Here is a 15,092-nt window from a genome sequence, read left to right as displayed (position 1 = left end):
GATCTGGCTAAGGAGTGAACCACTCAGCAGAGCCGGTTTGCCCAGGGATGTTCCATTTCATGCTAACTTGGGCAGCAGAGAACCCACTTCCCGTTTCTGCTGAACTCCAGTCAGTGGGGGAGGCTCCACTGAGGCCAACAAACCACTAACCAACACTGTCTTTTAAAGGAGAAAATGGATTTAGTGCTTGTTAAGAAACAACTTGAAGACACATGTCTTGTGGTAGGGAAGCTGTCCGTTTGCCCAAATTTCCACTATCAACACATCAACTTGTTGCGATTTGAGCTGGGAGAATGACTGCTCCAGTGAGAAAGATCAGCCAATTCTTCGCCTCCGCTGTGGCAACCCAGCATAGCCATACCCTTGCCACATCCCTGTTTGTCCCCCAGAACCTGGGTGGAGCTATCAAACCACTTCCCACAGACTAACCAAAAAGCTGAGTAATGACTCCTAATCCTCTAAATGATGGGATTAAAACTGTTGACGTGGGAGTAGGCGGCCACTGCTTTCACCCTCAGTCATCATGCCCCCCCTGTTAGTCCTCAGCCACGTTCAACAACCATACTGAGTCCAACCAGCACCTATCAGGTGACTGCCCAAAAAGAACACAGAAATGTTGAACTTCACAACCAGCACCCATGTCCTATCTTGAGCCAGACAGCTCTAGCAAAGGCAGCCCCATGCACTTGCTTCATCCGTAATCTGCTGGAATTTGGATTTTGGTTGTGGGGAGACCATGGGGAGAAAATCACTGCCAATAGCTGCTTTTGCTTTTTGATCTGTTGCTGGTTTTACAGCACTTGTATCTTTTCATGAAAACAGAGAAAATGACTCAGTCCCTTCCCCTTAAAAAAGTTGCTGCCATTCCCTTCTTGGTTCTGTGTTCTCAAGCCCACATGACCAAAAAGCAAGAGGAATAAGTATTTTCTCCATGTCAGTGAGGAATCTGCTCACTTCCAGCTTGTACAAATACTAAAGAATTCAGAAATTCTTCTATGAAACTTGGTAGACAAAATACTTATGTTCAGAGTGGTGGCCCAACCAACACCATATAGGCTCTGGCCTCTCCTCAGAGGAAGAGGAAGTGGGCTTTCAGTTAGTGAATGCTGCCCTACCAGCTGAATTCTTCCTTGTCAAACCTGAGCTGGGGCCCGGGCTGCTCTTCCATGAGATCCACATTGTGAGAAATAGAAGTGAGGCTAGAATCGCACCTTGCTTTGCATATGAAGCGCAGCAGAGGTGATCCTGCAATCCAGTGAGGAAAAAGTCCAAAGAAGCAAGAGCCAGCCCCCACCCCTTCTCAACCGGGGCAGTCCAGATTACAGACCTGCTCAGAGGTGGAAAACACAGGACCAACTCCCACTTCCTCAAGGAAAGACACCTCTTGGGCAAGTCATCTCATCTAATTGTATCCACCTCCAAATTGAGGCTTACAGCACTCCAGGTAGGGAGGGCAGAGAAATGTCGCGATGTGTGAGCCACATAAACAGCTCAGGCATCTGCGGGAATGGCGGTGACCCTGCAGAGAGGCTGTCCCAGACTCCAGGTGGACTGGAAGGAAACGGATGAGGAAGAATGCAGTGGTGCTCTTCCTCCTCCTCTGCCCATACAGACCAAACAATGCAGCCAATTTGTTCTCACTCTGCCCAGGTGGTTAGGTGGTTATAGGATGAGTAATGATGATCGGATCTACGAACTTGTCAAATTTTAAGCTTTTAGGGCTCAGGACACTTTTAACACACCCCTCTTTTTCTTCCTGACCACCCCCTCCCCCCGCCCTGTCCCTTTGGAAACATCCAAATTAGGCCAGTGTTAATAGCTGAGGTCTTTATTTAAAGTTTTTTATATACAGTAAAAGTGTCACAGATAAATCTGTGGCAATCAGACAAGACAAATGTAAATCTCTCTCAACAATTAGCAGCTTAAGATCTATAAACTACAGTGTTACGTTCACAAGTGTCATTTCTGTACTTTTCAACCCGTGCAAGTGAGTTTTTCTGTTTATTTTTTTTACACTTTTAAAACACACTTACAGCTAAGTCAATTGCCTACTACTATACCACCCGGCATACACAACACAGACACACAGGGTTTTTAACTCTTTAGCCACATTCAGAATTCACTTAAAAACTGGCAAAACTACCCAATCTTGAACCCCGTTGTAGCTTGGCTTCTTTTGTTATAATGCTGCTTTTTTAATTAAAAAAATGCGTATTTTCAAAGCTGAAAGACAGTGCTTTTCTGTCCCAGTGCAACATGTACAGAACTCAACATTTAATCTGATCAGACCCTAAGAACTCATGGGACTGGAATAAACCAATGAAATAATTGGTGTGAAGATGCTCAGTATCATTAAACTAAACTAATGAGGCTGAGAGAAAAGAGAACTTTATAAAATTTAAAATGGTAATTTTTTTGCATCAAGATTTTCTTTCTTCTTTACATTGAGAAAGCAAATGGGGGAAACAGATGAACTTCATTTGAACCATAGAATTTCAGTGAAGAGCTGCTGCTTTTTGAACTAACACAGTCCATTATATTCTTCCCTTTTTATAGGCCAAGTTAATATGTGCTAAACATATCTAAGCAATTTCAGAATCGTTTCAACTCTGAATATGAAATGTTTTGGGAAACATTCTGCAACTCAGAGATGGTCACTAAAAAGTTTAGATCCACAAGGAAGGCTAATAAAAGTACTCACAAACACACTCCCATCCATGGCAGAAACTGTCTTCTACGTGTCATCCAGAAAGCTTCATCATGAAAGCAAACACAACCACTTACAAGGAAAGGAAGCTTTAAAGCTAGAATCACATTTCCAACAATATAATAATTGTTAAGCTACCAGAAATCATCATAGACCTTCAAATTGAAGAGGGAGGAAAACCCCAAAACGTTCTGCTAATGCAAAAGGCAAAACACATGGCAGTTGTGTTAGGATATGAGAAGTGGATGCAGCATCATATATGGCATTACTGCAGACAACTTTCTGGAATGGAAGAAACTGTCGAGAGAGAGAGAGAGACAGACAGACATTGTCCAGAACCATATGTACATGGCCTTCACCAAACAGTTTTGAGGTGATTAGTTTCTATTAAGCCTGTGCCTTCTGGCAAATTAGCAAATGGTACTTACTGAGGATGACACAGAGTTGAGACACTAAATGAAATTAGGATATAAAGAAGAGGGACAAACACTTCCTTCAAATACTATGGACGAGTGGCACTGAGCGTCCAGATCCATTGGCTTTCAAATCCTTCCTGCTTTGACCACATAAAAACCTATCATGAGCAATTCTAGTGTGATCAAAACTGAGAAAAACAGAGGTGCAGAAGGCCAGGTTTCAGAAATAAAGGCAAGAAAGCTTTTCAATTATGTGCCAAATCAGTTCTTACTGTTATTCACACCTTTGTTTCTGACAAAAACTACGTAATGGGAAGACGACGGTTACCTATGTAATTTGAATCAGCCAGAGAAGGGTGGTAAACAGAATAGAGTTTTGCTGGAGCTGGAAGCATGGTTTAGGGAGGGAATGTTTATGCAATCTTTGCTCTGTCTGCAACTCTGTGGAAAGCATGATTATTTTTGGCCTGAGTCAGTTGCAACTGGCAATTTGTTTTAAGTAGGACAGGAGCAGATCAGTGCACATGGTGATAGAGGTGTGCTGGGATCCCTGGGGAGAGGGGTACCTGAGTTTCCTGTGACTATGGAAAAAAATAGAATCTTTGAAGGAAGAAGGATGGTTGGACACCAGAGGGCTTGCCTCCGCTGGCAATCAGAAGACCCTCAAGTCTGTTAACTAGTTTGAGGGAATTTCTCAGAACCCAGAATTTGCATCACAGCGTAAAGTCCTAGGCTTCTGTGTATATACATATATATATGATGTGTATGTTTCATATATATATATATGTATGATTTCAACTGGTTTAAGTCACTTGGGCAACATTTGGTTCCTAGAGAGAACTTAAGCCTGGAAGGAAGGAAAAGAGTAAGACCTAACTAAACACCATAAATGGTTTTGAAAGAGAATCCTGGAGTCTTTTTGGATTTCATGGAGAAGGAAGTGGAATCTTGGCTTTGTTACAGTGAAAGGGACACCAGCTAAAAAAACAGCATAGAGTGAACGCAGGTTCCTTGGACATGAAGCCTGCCTGCCAGTACCAACAGGTCACCAGCAACAGCATGTTGCTAGGACTTGAGAGTTACATTTGAAGCTGACGTTTCCTTTAGAGCTTCGAAAAGGTTTCTACAGCAAGTACTTGCCCCCACAGCTGAAAAAGAGGATGCTCTCTATGGCACACCACACACATACAGTGTACAAAGAAGATCTCTACACGGACACACAAATGATCTTACCAGAGCCTGACAGGAGGAAAACTTTGGTTTCACTTTTTAGGGTTTTAAAAATTAAATCAGATATATTTCTGAGACAACCATTCTTTTAAGTAGACTGTTGATTCACTATTTCTTTCCTTAAAAGAACCTGTCTTTTCCCTAGGAAGGGATGAAGATTAATTTCTTACTCTTACCCTGAAGCCAGGAATGAGAGATGACATGAAAATGAGAAATATAAACATACTGTCCTTCACATCTGGAGAAAGAAAAAAAACCCCTGCATGACAAAAATGTGTGGAGAAGATAGATGTTTTTCATGATGCTGCATCTGTATGCTCAGGAGGACAGATAAACGGCATATGAATAGCGCTGCACTCCAGACAGGCTGGCACTAGAAACTACTCTCTGCCCTCCTCAAAACTGTTTCAGGACAAGACGGCTCACAATTATTCACGCATTTCTTCATTTAAAAACATCACTTCTTTATTTAAAAGGAAAAAAAAACGTAATGACCCTCCCAACCCCTTAAAAAAAAAAACCCAATAATAATAATAATAATTATAATAAAAAGTCCTATTAGAAACAATAAGGAAGCACTGAGAGTTTGAGTATTACACTCTTCAAGTATGCTGTTTGGATTTTTTTTAAATCTGTGAATATACATATATAAAAAAAACCTTAAAAGTGCGACCAAGGGCTTCTGCTTAAAGATAAGTATTTCAAGGACTACTTCAAAATACTGTAGCACGACTGTGCAGTTACTGTGTATGGCATGAGGCTTCCACTTCATATGCTTAGCAAAGTTAGCCAGCCTTATAGAAAGTTATTGTAAGTCAGGTTAGCACAAGTGATGAACCCAGACGCTGAGTTGGGAAAGAGATCCACACATTGTTGTTTTTCTCTTGTTAAGGAAAGAAACCACTCTGAACGCATACATTTGGACATGGAATGTGAGCAGACTTCACAGTAAAAGTTTAGTGTTACAGGTTTGCTGTGGTACCATCATTCAAGGCTGTGCACTAGATTTAGCTTTGCTCATCTTAAGCTAACCACATTCTCTTCTTCCTGACAGGTTTAGTACAGTAGTTCAAGCCACAATTTAAATTGCCCATTGGTATGCTCCAAATTTCTGTAGTTTATTTATTTCTTTTGTACACTTTAAAGAATCTTAAGATTTGCATCCAAAGAGAACCATGCTACATAAAAATTATCCAGGATTCTCGCCAAAAAGAGTTCTTGAATAAAATCTAAAAAATACTATTGCAATGCATCTTGCAGAGAAAAAACGTTTTTCTAAATGTAAACAAATTCACTCGGACACTTTAAAACTTCAGCGGAGTAGTTGCTGACTAATCTTTGCCACGCTTGCTCACTGAGAGCGCCGGGAGGAGGGCGACGCAGCCAGTTCCTGCCACCATCATCTGGGGGGAGACAAGAACCGTTCCAAGTAGCCGGTGATGGCGTCCCAGTGCTTCCACAAAAAGGCAATGAAAACCACTATAAATAAAGTGCTGAACGTCCTATTGCGAGTCTTCATGAGGGGCACGACGCAGTTGGCCACAGTGGAGACGAAGACGAGGAGGACAGCCATGACAGCCAGGAGGATGTTGATGAACTTCCCCAGCAGGTTCCTGGCCGTGGCGTTCTCCAGCCCCTCCAGCTGCACCACTTGCTGCTGCTGCTGCTGCAGCTCCATCTTGAAGATGCGGGTCTGACATGCTTCCAGTGCCTCCTGTCGGCAAGAACACACCGCTGGGTTGCCAGCACCCCACAAGGCCACCCCAGCGGTGGACAGCCCACGGCTCTTACCTTACTGACTACGCCAGACCAGGGCCACCCTCCTCATGCCTTACGCACCTCCTGCAGGACATGAGTCACTACACTAATTTCATACCCTGCAGCGGGAGTGGAGGAAGCTGTGCCATTTCATGTGATTGAGGGTGAGGAGCCCCTTGTTAACTAGGTCCTGCCGTCTATAACACACCACGTCATCTCATTTACACCAGAGAGGCTCAGCAGAGATGACAGGCTGGGGGGAAGTCAGGCTTTGCTAAAACACACACTTCAGCTGCCACTTTGCACTGTCAGCTGCCTGTCCCTGCACGTGGTGGAGGGAGGAGGATGCTGACAGCCTTCAGAATCAGCCAGCCTTTGTCCAAGAAGGGGGGGCAGCTACCCAGTGAGCTCCTCACTTCAGCTTTGGTTTCAAGAGGGGACAAAGGTGCTGTATCCAGCCAGCACTCCTCCTCCTCCTCTTCCTCTTCTGGGATGCGCATTCCCAGAGCCTCCCATTTCCATCACTTTCCTTGCAGTGGCTTGTGTTTATCCGACTCTCTGTGAGCCCATTCAATTCTCTGGTCGACCTGGCAGAGAACTAAGTCAACAAAAATAACTAACCAACAAAGCTTGGCCTCATTCTGCTTCCTTAGTGAGCTGAATGAGCTCAGGGAAAGGTTTGAGGAGCACCAGGGCTGGGACTGCACAGCTGACGTCACAGGAGGAAGATCTCCTCCTCCAGACTGCAGCAAGCTGTGGCATTTCGCATAGCTCCAGGTGACACTGCAAGGGTTGGAGAAAGGAGATGTCTAGGAGAAGGATAAGCAGCCTCTAGAAAGAGGCAAAAGTACATGGAAGGAGAAGACTATCCTGCACAAAACAACATCTCTAAAGCACCGTTGACTTGGGGGTGATTGTTTTCAGACCCTTCTACCATGCTGAACCTCAAGTGGACCAACCCAACCCGCAGTACAACACTGCTGACATGCAGCGGGTGGGCTAGGGATAAGGAGGAGGGTTTTTAAGACAATGCAACAAGACATTTCTGCTCTTGGAGATACAAAGTTACAATTTTTCCATTAATCCTCCCTCAGAGTTGCTTTCCTCAGACCTAAAGGCCAACTTCAGGTAACATCTAGAAGTCTGCAGCAAGCAGCAGTCTCTCTCAGACTGATCACCGAAATAGGAACCAGGACTCCTTGCCTACAGATTGAGCTCTGTCACTGTTCTGCAACATCAGCCCATGCTCTTAACTAGTTTTTCATGCAAGAAAACTTACCTTTTCCCCAGCAATGTTGAGGAATATTCTGTCCCAATTTGCAAGTTTACACTAAAAGCGCTGAATCATAAAATGAAGATTAAAAAAAGCTCGAGAAATCCCCACTTCGATTTAAGTTTTCAACCTTACTTCTTCCTGACATCTTAAATTAAAGAGGAGAACAAAACCTGAATATTGTAACATTCCCCTAAGATAGAGCCTTCTGTTTACGCTGTCGGAGGCCATGGCATCACTGTGCACAGACACTGATTTATTTTAACCTTAACTTGAAGGTCCTTGTCACCTGTTACATTTCTCTGTCATTGCATCATGACACATGAAGGCTTCTCTTCAGTTATGGTCCCTAAAAGTACGGGGCAAAACTGATCAGCCTCCTTAACAGCAAGCAACCTCAAAGGGCATAGACTCAATTGGACTTGCAGCTGGATCTACAAGTGTGCCTAAAGCACAGCCTGCTCTGCCTCCAGAGGAGATCACCTGGCTGAAGCTCCTTGGGCGTAGGAAAGAGGGAGAACTTTGACCTGCAATTCTCTGCTTACGCTATAAATATCTCACATCAGCGATCAAAACTGAGATGCCTGCTAAAACTAGCACAAGTATTTAAAATGGACGATAGATCTGTTTCTGAATAGGCCTTTCTTTATACGGCTTAGCGGCTGCTTAGATCATTTCACAGGTCTTTTGCTCTGTGGAAGGCCCTCCAACTCTGTTTCCATAGATTTGTTTTTTTACATACTGAAAGAAACTTCTCTTTTAAAAATACCTCCTTATTGGGGCAAAACCAACAGAAAGAATTGTTTCCTGACTCAATGCAGCGGATACGTCTGAGGAAAAATGGCTTTGTGTATGTGATCATTGCTCTAAATTTAGTGGCACAGAAACACATCCTAGGGTGAGTTTACTGGGAACGTTACTGTAAAAAAAGTGTTCCGGTCATGACTCATTAGTTTCTAATACCCTACAAAACCCTGTACAAAAAGTGGATGCAGGCTTCCACTTTGCTACAACTTACTCAGAAACTGCTCCGGACCAAGTGGCAGGCTCCCTCTGCAGATGAAGCCGCCTGCTGGTGCATGGGCACAGCCCTGCTTTACTAAAGCAGTTACTCGGAGAGATACCTGAGGGTCAGAGATGGAATAAAGGCCCTTTCATAACTCGTCAATATGCAGCTTAGCAATAAAGCTGCAAGGGTTAAAACCAAATATTGAATCACGGAAGTATTTCAAAAGTGAATGAGTTACAGAAAGAGCAGGTGGAAGACAGGACTTGAGTGTCCTTGTTTCTGTCACCCACCTGGATGTCCCGGGCTCGCTCATAAGACTGATAGGCAATTTTCTCCTCCATGCTGGCCAGCTCCTGTTTTAAATTGAGGATCTCATTCTGGTGGAGCTCAGTCAGGTCATTTAGCTGCTCTTCGAGTCTTTCACATCTAGAAATGATATACATGGTACAGTAGCTTTAATGAGAAGAGGATGGCAAAATTATACAAGTAACAATCGAGCAATGAACATCATAGACTTTTTACTGAAAACTAGTGCAGCTACCTCAGTCATTACAGAAGCAGGCCTTACAATGTAAGACCTCTCACTGGGAATTAAGGAAATCCTTTCTACCGGGTACGGTATGTTAATCCTGTTTCTGTCCTGGGGAAAAACACACAGAGCTGTTAAATGACAACTGTCAAGTGATGCAAGAAATCAAGGACAGAATTAGAATAGGGTAAGTTATTCCCCAAACTTTTGTGTAAACCAAACAGTTCCCTTCTAATACCATAAGTTCCTAAGCATTTCCACCTACATTCAGAACAGGCATAAAAATGACACAGAAATTAAACGTGACCGACGCCTCAGAGAACATTATGGTCCTGTCTGATCTTTACATGTGAAGTCACATGGGTATCTTCGACTTACTTTTTCCTTCTCTCTCATGAATGATTCAGCTTAACTAGCAAAGACCATCATATTATTTATAAGGAGGACACATGAATCATTAACCTGCAGGCTTATTTTTCAGTTTGCTATTGGTGAATGGACTGGGAGCAGTCCTGAGAAAGAGGGCTGCCCAAAAACTGAGTTACAACAATTCTGAGAAATACAGTTTTGTTTCCCATTGAGGGAGTTCTAAACTGACTGCAATGATAGCGCCATAATGTTATTTTAGCACTTTCAAAATATACTAGGAATACTTTGCATTTGTACGTAGCACTTCATTTTTGGAATTTCAAGTCCAAATTTACAAGCAACTCATGCTTCAATACCCTTTAAAAATCAGGCAAGTGTTTGAATTACTTCCAAAAGGTAAATGTACACAGAGAGGTAGGCCACAGCTCAAGGGTCAGGAGTGGCGAGTTGGGCACCATCCATCCCATCCTCTCCCACCACGCTTCCCGCCAGTTTCTCATTCTTTGTTCATTATGAGCGACAGCTCTGATGGTAACTAAGGTACAGGCACAGCTATTGTGGCCGCTGGGGTTTTTCCATTGGCTGTCTTCTCATCATAAGAGCATGGAAAAGCTTACCGTATAGCTCTTATCATCTGACCCTTGATAACAGTAACTGAGAAATTTCTAAGGAATTCAACACAGAGATAATTCCTTGTTTTAATTTCAGTTCCCCTCTGACTCCATCTGAATTTAATTTATACACACACACACACACACAAAATGAATAAACAACATTTATCTAGAATGAAGAATTTAATTAGAAGTTCTGAAACTAAGACAAAAATCCCACTTCTGGTTTTTTTCCCTCAAGATGTTTGGTGCTTTACAAGCTAAATATTCAGAATCTGTAGGCACAAGCTAGCCTTTAAAAATAGTCTTGGGGTTTTGCTTTTAATTGAAAAGTCTGAAAAGAATTTTCATTCACATTCCCAGTGCAATATTGCTTTAAACTAAGAAGGAGTCAGACATAGCATGACAATTTCCAATAATGAAACACATGTGGTCAACCGGTAGTGAGACGAAGACAACCACCAGCTGACATGGCTCAGCCCAGAAAGGTGCCACAATAGCTGTGCAACCAAGACAGGACACACAAGAGAACTGGTTTCCCAAGAACGACAAGCTGCGAATAAGAGAAAAGCCATGTGAAGACTGGCTAATGAAAAAGGAGCCCAGATAATTAATATTGCTGTTTGTTCCCACCCAACTTAAAAAAAACCCAACTTGCCAACAACCAAGAAATCACAACTAAAAAACAAACTAAATCACAATTTATGGCAGCATAAGTCCCAAAGGCAGCATAAATTACTTGAAAATATTCAGTTTGTTAATATATTACAAAATTCTCCAGTGGGTTTATGACACAAAAAGCGACTTAAGAATTTCTGAAAATATCATGATTATGTCTTTTAACCTCCTCCCACATAAATGCCCTTCATAAAACAGCTGTTGCCAGGCAGCTTAAATCCTGTTCTTTAACAAGAAACAATTGTATTTTAATAACTTCAAAACGACCTCAATCTACAGGAAACATAAGGAAACCCTGCAAATCCGTATAGTTAAGAGTTTAAGCACAACATGATTAGCAAAAGGGTTGGCTCCAATCCTCCCTGCCCTGACTGCAGGACTACCGGCTTGTTCCTGAACCACACTTCATTTTCCTGCTCGACCCCAGAGCTTTTGCAGTTTGCACCCAAGAATCATCTGCACTTTCAGAAACTGGCATGTTAGACAACTGCTGGAATTGGGTTATTTAAAAAAAAAAAAAAAAAACCACAACAAAAAAAACACCTACCCAGACTTATTTTTGAAATTACACTTCCTCCATTCATCTTCTTTTCACTCCTTGTCCCGTTATCTACAATTTAGAAAATGATTTTTTTTTTCCTGCTGTTTTCTATTGGTGTTCAAATTTGAAAAGTTAAGAGGGGTTCGTGTGACTTACAGGGCCCAAAGCCAGGGTTTTCCTACTGAAGGATGGTTCACATTTAACTCAGAGGTATTGCAAAAATAAAAGGGATAGGACACCTGTCAAGAGGGTTAAGATTATATGCATACTTCCCTCTCTTAATATATGAGTGCCAGTGCCTATGCAACAGACTCTAAACTTGTCTGTGAACACTGCAATACCTTGAATGATCAAATCCCACTTTATTTCAGGTATGGAAAATGCCTCATTAGAGTCCAAGAATTATTTTTTCACTAGCTAAAATGTGAAATTTCCCCTTAAAATTACTAGCCTCTAGATTAACAGGCTCCCGCACAGAAACTTTTCTGTATAACAGATCAGTGCCAACTGCCACAAGTATCTCATCATCAGAGATGTTCATATGGAAGACACCCAGTATACTGCTGGGGTGCTCAGCTGAAGTATGGGATATGGGAACACTTCATTTAAAAAAGCCATGCCAGATTTCCACATATTTTCTGAGGCTCACTGTTCAGGAATCAGGGAACCAATCTGAAAAAGGCTAAGAAACACAATTATGACCATCTCATTTTTTAAAGAGCTTTAAGGCATTTTAAAGTAATAGCTGCAAAATACACGGTTAATACAGCATATGTAAGGGAGAGACATCATGATAAAGACATTTCATGTGTACTCAGTAAGTGCTCTGGCAAGTAAAGAAACTCTGGCCAAACTGATGCTAAAAGATCTTCACAGTACTCTGTGAACGGAGTTTAATACCTCTCTTCAAGCATCTCTCAAGATGGACCTTTTTTTTTTATAGCTATGTCATACAAAATCTCATCTGATGTTTATTTTTATGCTACCAAACACACTGCTTTCAATAGCAGAGTAATAGCTAAAAGCAGTATCTATTTGCAATATACTCCAAGTCTTCTATCTAGACTATACACAAGGGACACCGCTTGTTCTCGGAGGGAGCACAAGCTGCTCTCGGAGCCCGCACTATGCTGTGCTTCCAGCTCTGAACCTCCCCGGTGGAAGACGACAGCTTTGCAGGGATGTTTCAGTGCTTTCATGGCTGGGTGAGGATCTGCCTGACCCAACACGCTACCTTTGCTGCGCGGACACACTCCAGAAAGGCCTGTTCAACCCTTCTAGACCTCAAAGGTTTAGTACATTTAATCTATTTTAAAATAAATCATGAGAACAGACTGAAGTCCAACAATTAGACTACAGCAAAAATCAAATAAATGAAAGCACAACCGTCTAGCATTTTGGCTGACGGATTTCTCCTGACAGGAGCATGGGAGACCTAAATGCCCTTTCCAAGGATGCCAGGCTTGGGAAGAAACTCAAACCCTCGGACTGGCCACACTCCAAATATGTGAGCTCATGACTTCACTGCGTACAAACAGGTTCCTAAAGGGACATGCAAGATGAAAATACTCAGGAGGAACTTTACTTCAGTCTCAACAGCACAGAAAGTCCCTGCTCCTATCAGTAAACAACCGCCACCTTCCAACCGATGAGATAAGCAACAGGCTATTTCAGCGCCCGCTCCTGGTGCAGAAGAAACACAATGACGGCCAAGGCGCCGCCAGAGTCTTCCTTCCTCCATGACTCAGCCCCAGCGGAGCGGTGCTCTGGGCCGGCACATGCTGCCAGCAGGCGGGCAGGGCAGCACAGCCCGCCCCGGCCTTGCTGAGGTGCCGCCAGGCCAGCCCGGGCACCCTGCAGCACCAGGGCAGGAGAACTGGAGCGACTGCACCAGCAAGTCCCTGCCCCGGAGCCAGTTCGCAAACTGGCAGCTACACAGATTGATAGGCAAGATCTGGAAGTAGGGAGAGGGAGGGAGGAGATTGAGGAGGTCACGGAAAGCCTGCGAGGCAAGCCATGGCTGATAAACAGAAACTGCACGAACACGCAAGGAAAAAAGGTCAGAATTTGCAAAAAAGTAGAACGTCTAAGAAAGAGGAAATGGACCAAGACCGGGTGAGAAAATGTCATGGCACATGCTTTGTTCCAGCTTCCAGGTACAATACAAATACTCAGTGTTGCCCTACGAGCAAAGGCTTCTCCAAAATACTTCTTTTTTTAAGCTCTAACTGAACTCAGTGCATGTTTTTGAAAGCTTCCCAGAAATAGAGCAGAGTTATGAGGTATTTATAGCTTTTAAAGCCAGTTACGATTAATTTGAATCCCTAGACTCCCAGCTTCAAACCACAACCTCCATTCCCATCTTTTCATTTTTTCTGAAGAGAGCTGAGGAACAAGAGGGGTTCCTAGTCGGAGGGACAGGTGCAAGCCCTCTCCACCAAGGCAGCAGCATCCTCTCTGCCCTCAGACACATCACATACCCTTCAGTTCTCAGGGCGATGCTGGCTTTTATCTTCATAATGTTTTAAAATACAGAAGCTATCAAACAAGAATCTAGATTTGTACAATAAGGTATTAATCTCGCTGCGATTCGCCCATGAGCTCCTTGCGTATCCTGCAGATACCTGCCTACCTCTGAAAGACTGCAGAGGCAAGGGCACTTAGTGTGGTTTAACTGTTCCTCTTTAAAGGTCACACCTTTAATCAATTTGCATCAACATTCCAAACGGCAGGTCTAAATTACTATCTTTTTAAGCATTTATAAGCCAAATACAGATTCTCCCGGAAGCTTTTTACTCCAGGCTGCCTTGGTTAGTGGTTAGGTTCTGGCTCACCTCAGGGGAGCACTCACTAAAGGTTAACGGCACATGACAGATGAGACTTCATACTGCACTAGTACGAGGACCTATGTGAACCTTGCTAAATGGTTTCAGGGAATAACCAGCCAGTTTAGCTGACAACACACATCAGTCCCCAAGGTCTTCTGTCACACTTTCAGGCTGCTCCTTCAGCTGTACCCTGCTTGCATATAGCATTCCACCATGGATGGCTGCTGCTGTATGTGCTGTATGAAACAACCTACACAGCAACAGACAACAGGATCCCTCTCTGCTGGGGAGCGGAAGATCAAACTCCACATCGCTTCATTATGCGACTTCATGACAATGAGGCACTAGGAACCAAAGTTGCTGTGCTGGGCACCGGTTTCAGTCAAATCGCTGATTGTTGCAAAGCGGGATTAGAAAGTGGTGTTGGTCTGGCTTTGTCTATCCAAGCTTTGCAAAGCACACAGAAAGCTTGCTGTCTCTACAGGATCCTAGCAGGCTGAGCCTTTTCAAATGTTTTTCCAATGATCTGGCACCAGCATGTCTAAAGAGCTGTAGGGCAACTCCATGTCGTACTGTGCAAACCAATGCAGCAAGTGGCACACAGTACTTCAGAAAGCCTGTCCGCGCACCCAGCAATTCTGCTGAGCTTCACAGCCTCGCGAAAGTGACGAAGGCCATAAGCAACCTCATTACAAAAGCCTGCTGTGCTCCATCAGAAGGAGGACTTGGGCCCCTTGCATTTGTTATTTAAAGTTTAAAAAGCACAGTTTACGGATCCCTTTGATTTAGGCTAGAGTGTCCTGAACGGCTGCAGAAGGACAACTGGTGACTCTTCCCTCCAGAGCCTGGGGACGAGCCCTTGCTCCCAGCATGTGAGGGGGAGGATGCAAAACGTTCTGTTGGACAGCACGGACAGCCTGCAGAGAGCCCTCTCCCCCCCAGCAAGGAAGGGGAAGGGAAAGCGCTCCCTCAGCACCTCTCCGTGGGTTGCTTTCCTCGGTGGGGAGTAGCCTCAGGGTGGTGGAAAGAGCTGGCTGATGTACCATACGGTCAGGCTGCCTCCCTGAAGCCACCGTTACCTCTCCACTGTGACCTGGTAAGGGACTGGCGGTACTGCAGCAACTCCTCCGCCTTTCCATTCCC

General features: G+C 43.7%; 1 protein-coding gene across 10 annotated transcripts in view; it reads right to left on the bottom strand.

Moving 5' to 3' along the window:
- Positions 1-1,812: 1,812 nt before the first annotated feature.
- TMCC1 (transmembrane and coiled-coil domain family 1) overlaps positions 1,813-15,092 on the bottom strand; it is a 125,937-nt gene continuing 112,657 nt past the window's right edge. For all 10 annotated transcript variants that reach the window (XM_075158525.1, XM_075158521.1, XM_075158523.1 and 7 more), the window contains 2 exons: positions 8,684-8,819; positions 1,813-6,067 (listed from right to left, as the gene is read on the bottom strand). In XM_075158525.1, coding sequence (XP_075014626.1) covers positions 5,753-6,067; positions 8,684-8,819 — 451 coding nt within the window. In that variant the 3' untranslated portion in view covers positions 1,813-5,752. The remainder of the gene's footprint in view (positions 6,068-8,683; positions 8,820-15,092) is intronic.

Source organism: Calonectris borealis, chromosome 10, assembly GCF_964195595.1.
Source record: "Calonectris borealis chromosome 10, bCalBor7.hap1.2, whole genome shotgun sequence".
In the NCBI taxonomy this organism is placed as follows: domain Eukaryota; kingdom Metazoa; phylum Chordata; class Aves; order Procellariiformes; family Procellariidae; genus Calonectris; species Calonectris borealis.
Note: the sequence above shows the minus strand (reverse complement) of the source record. Positions and strands in the feature narration are given on the sequence as shown.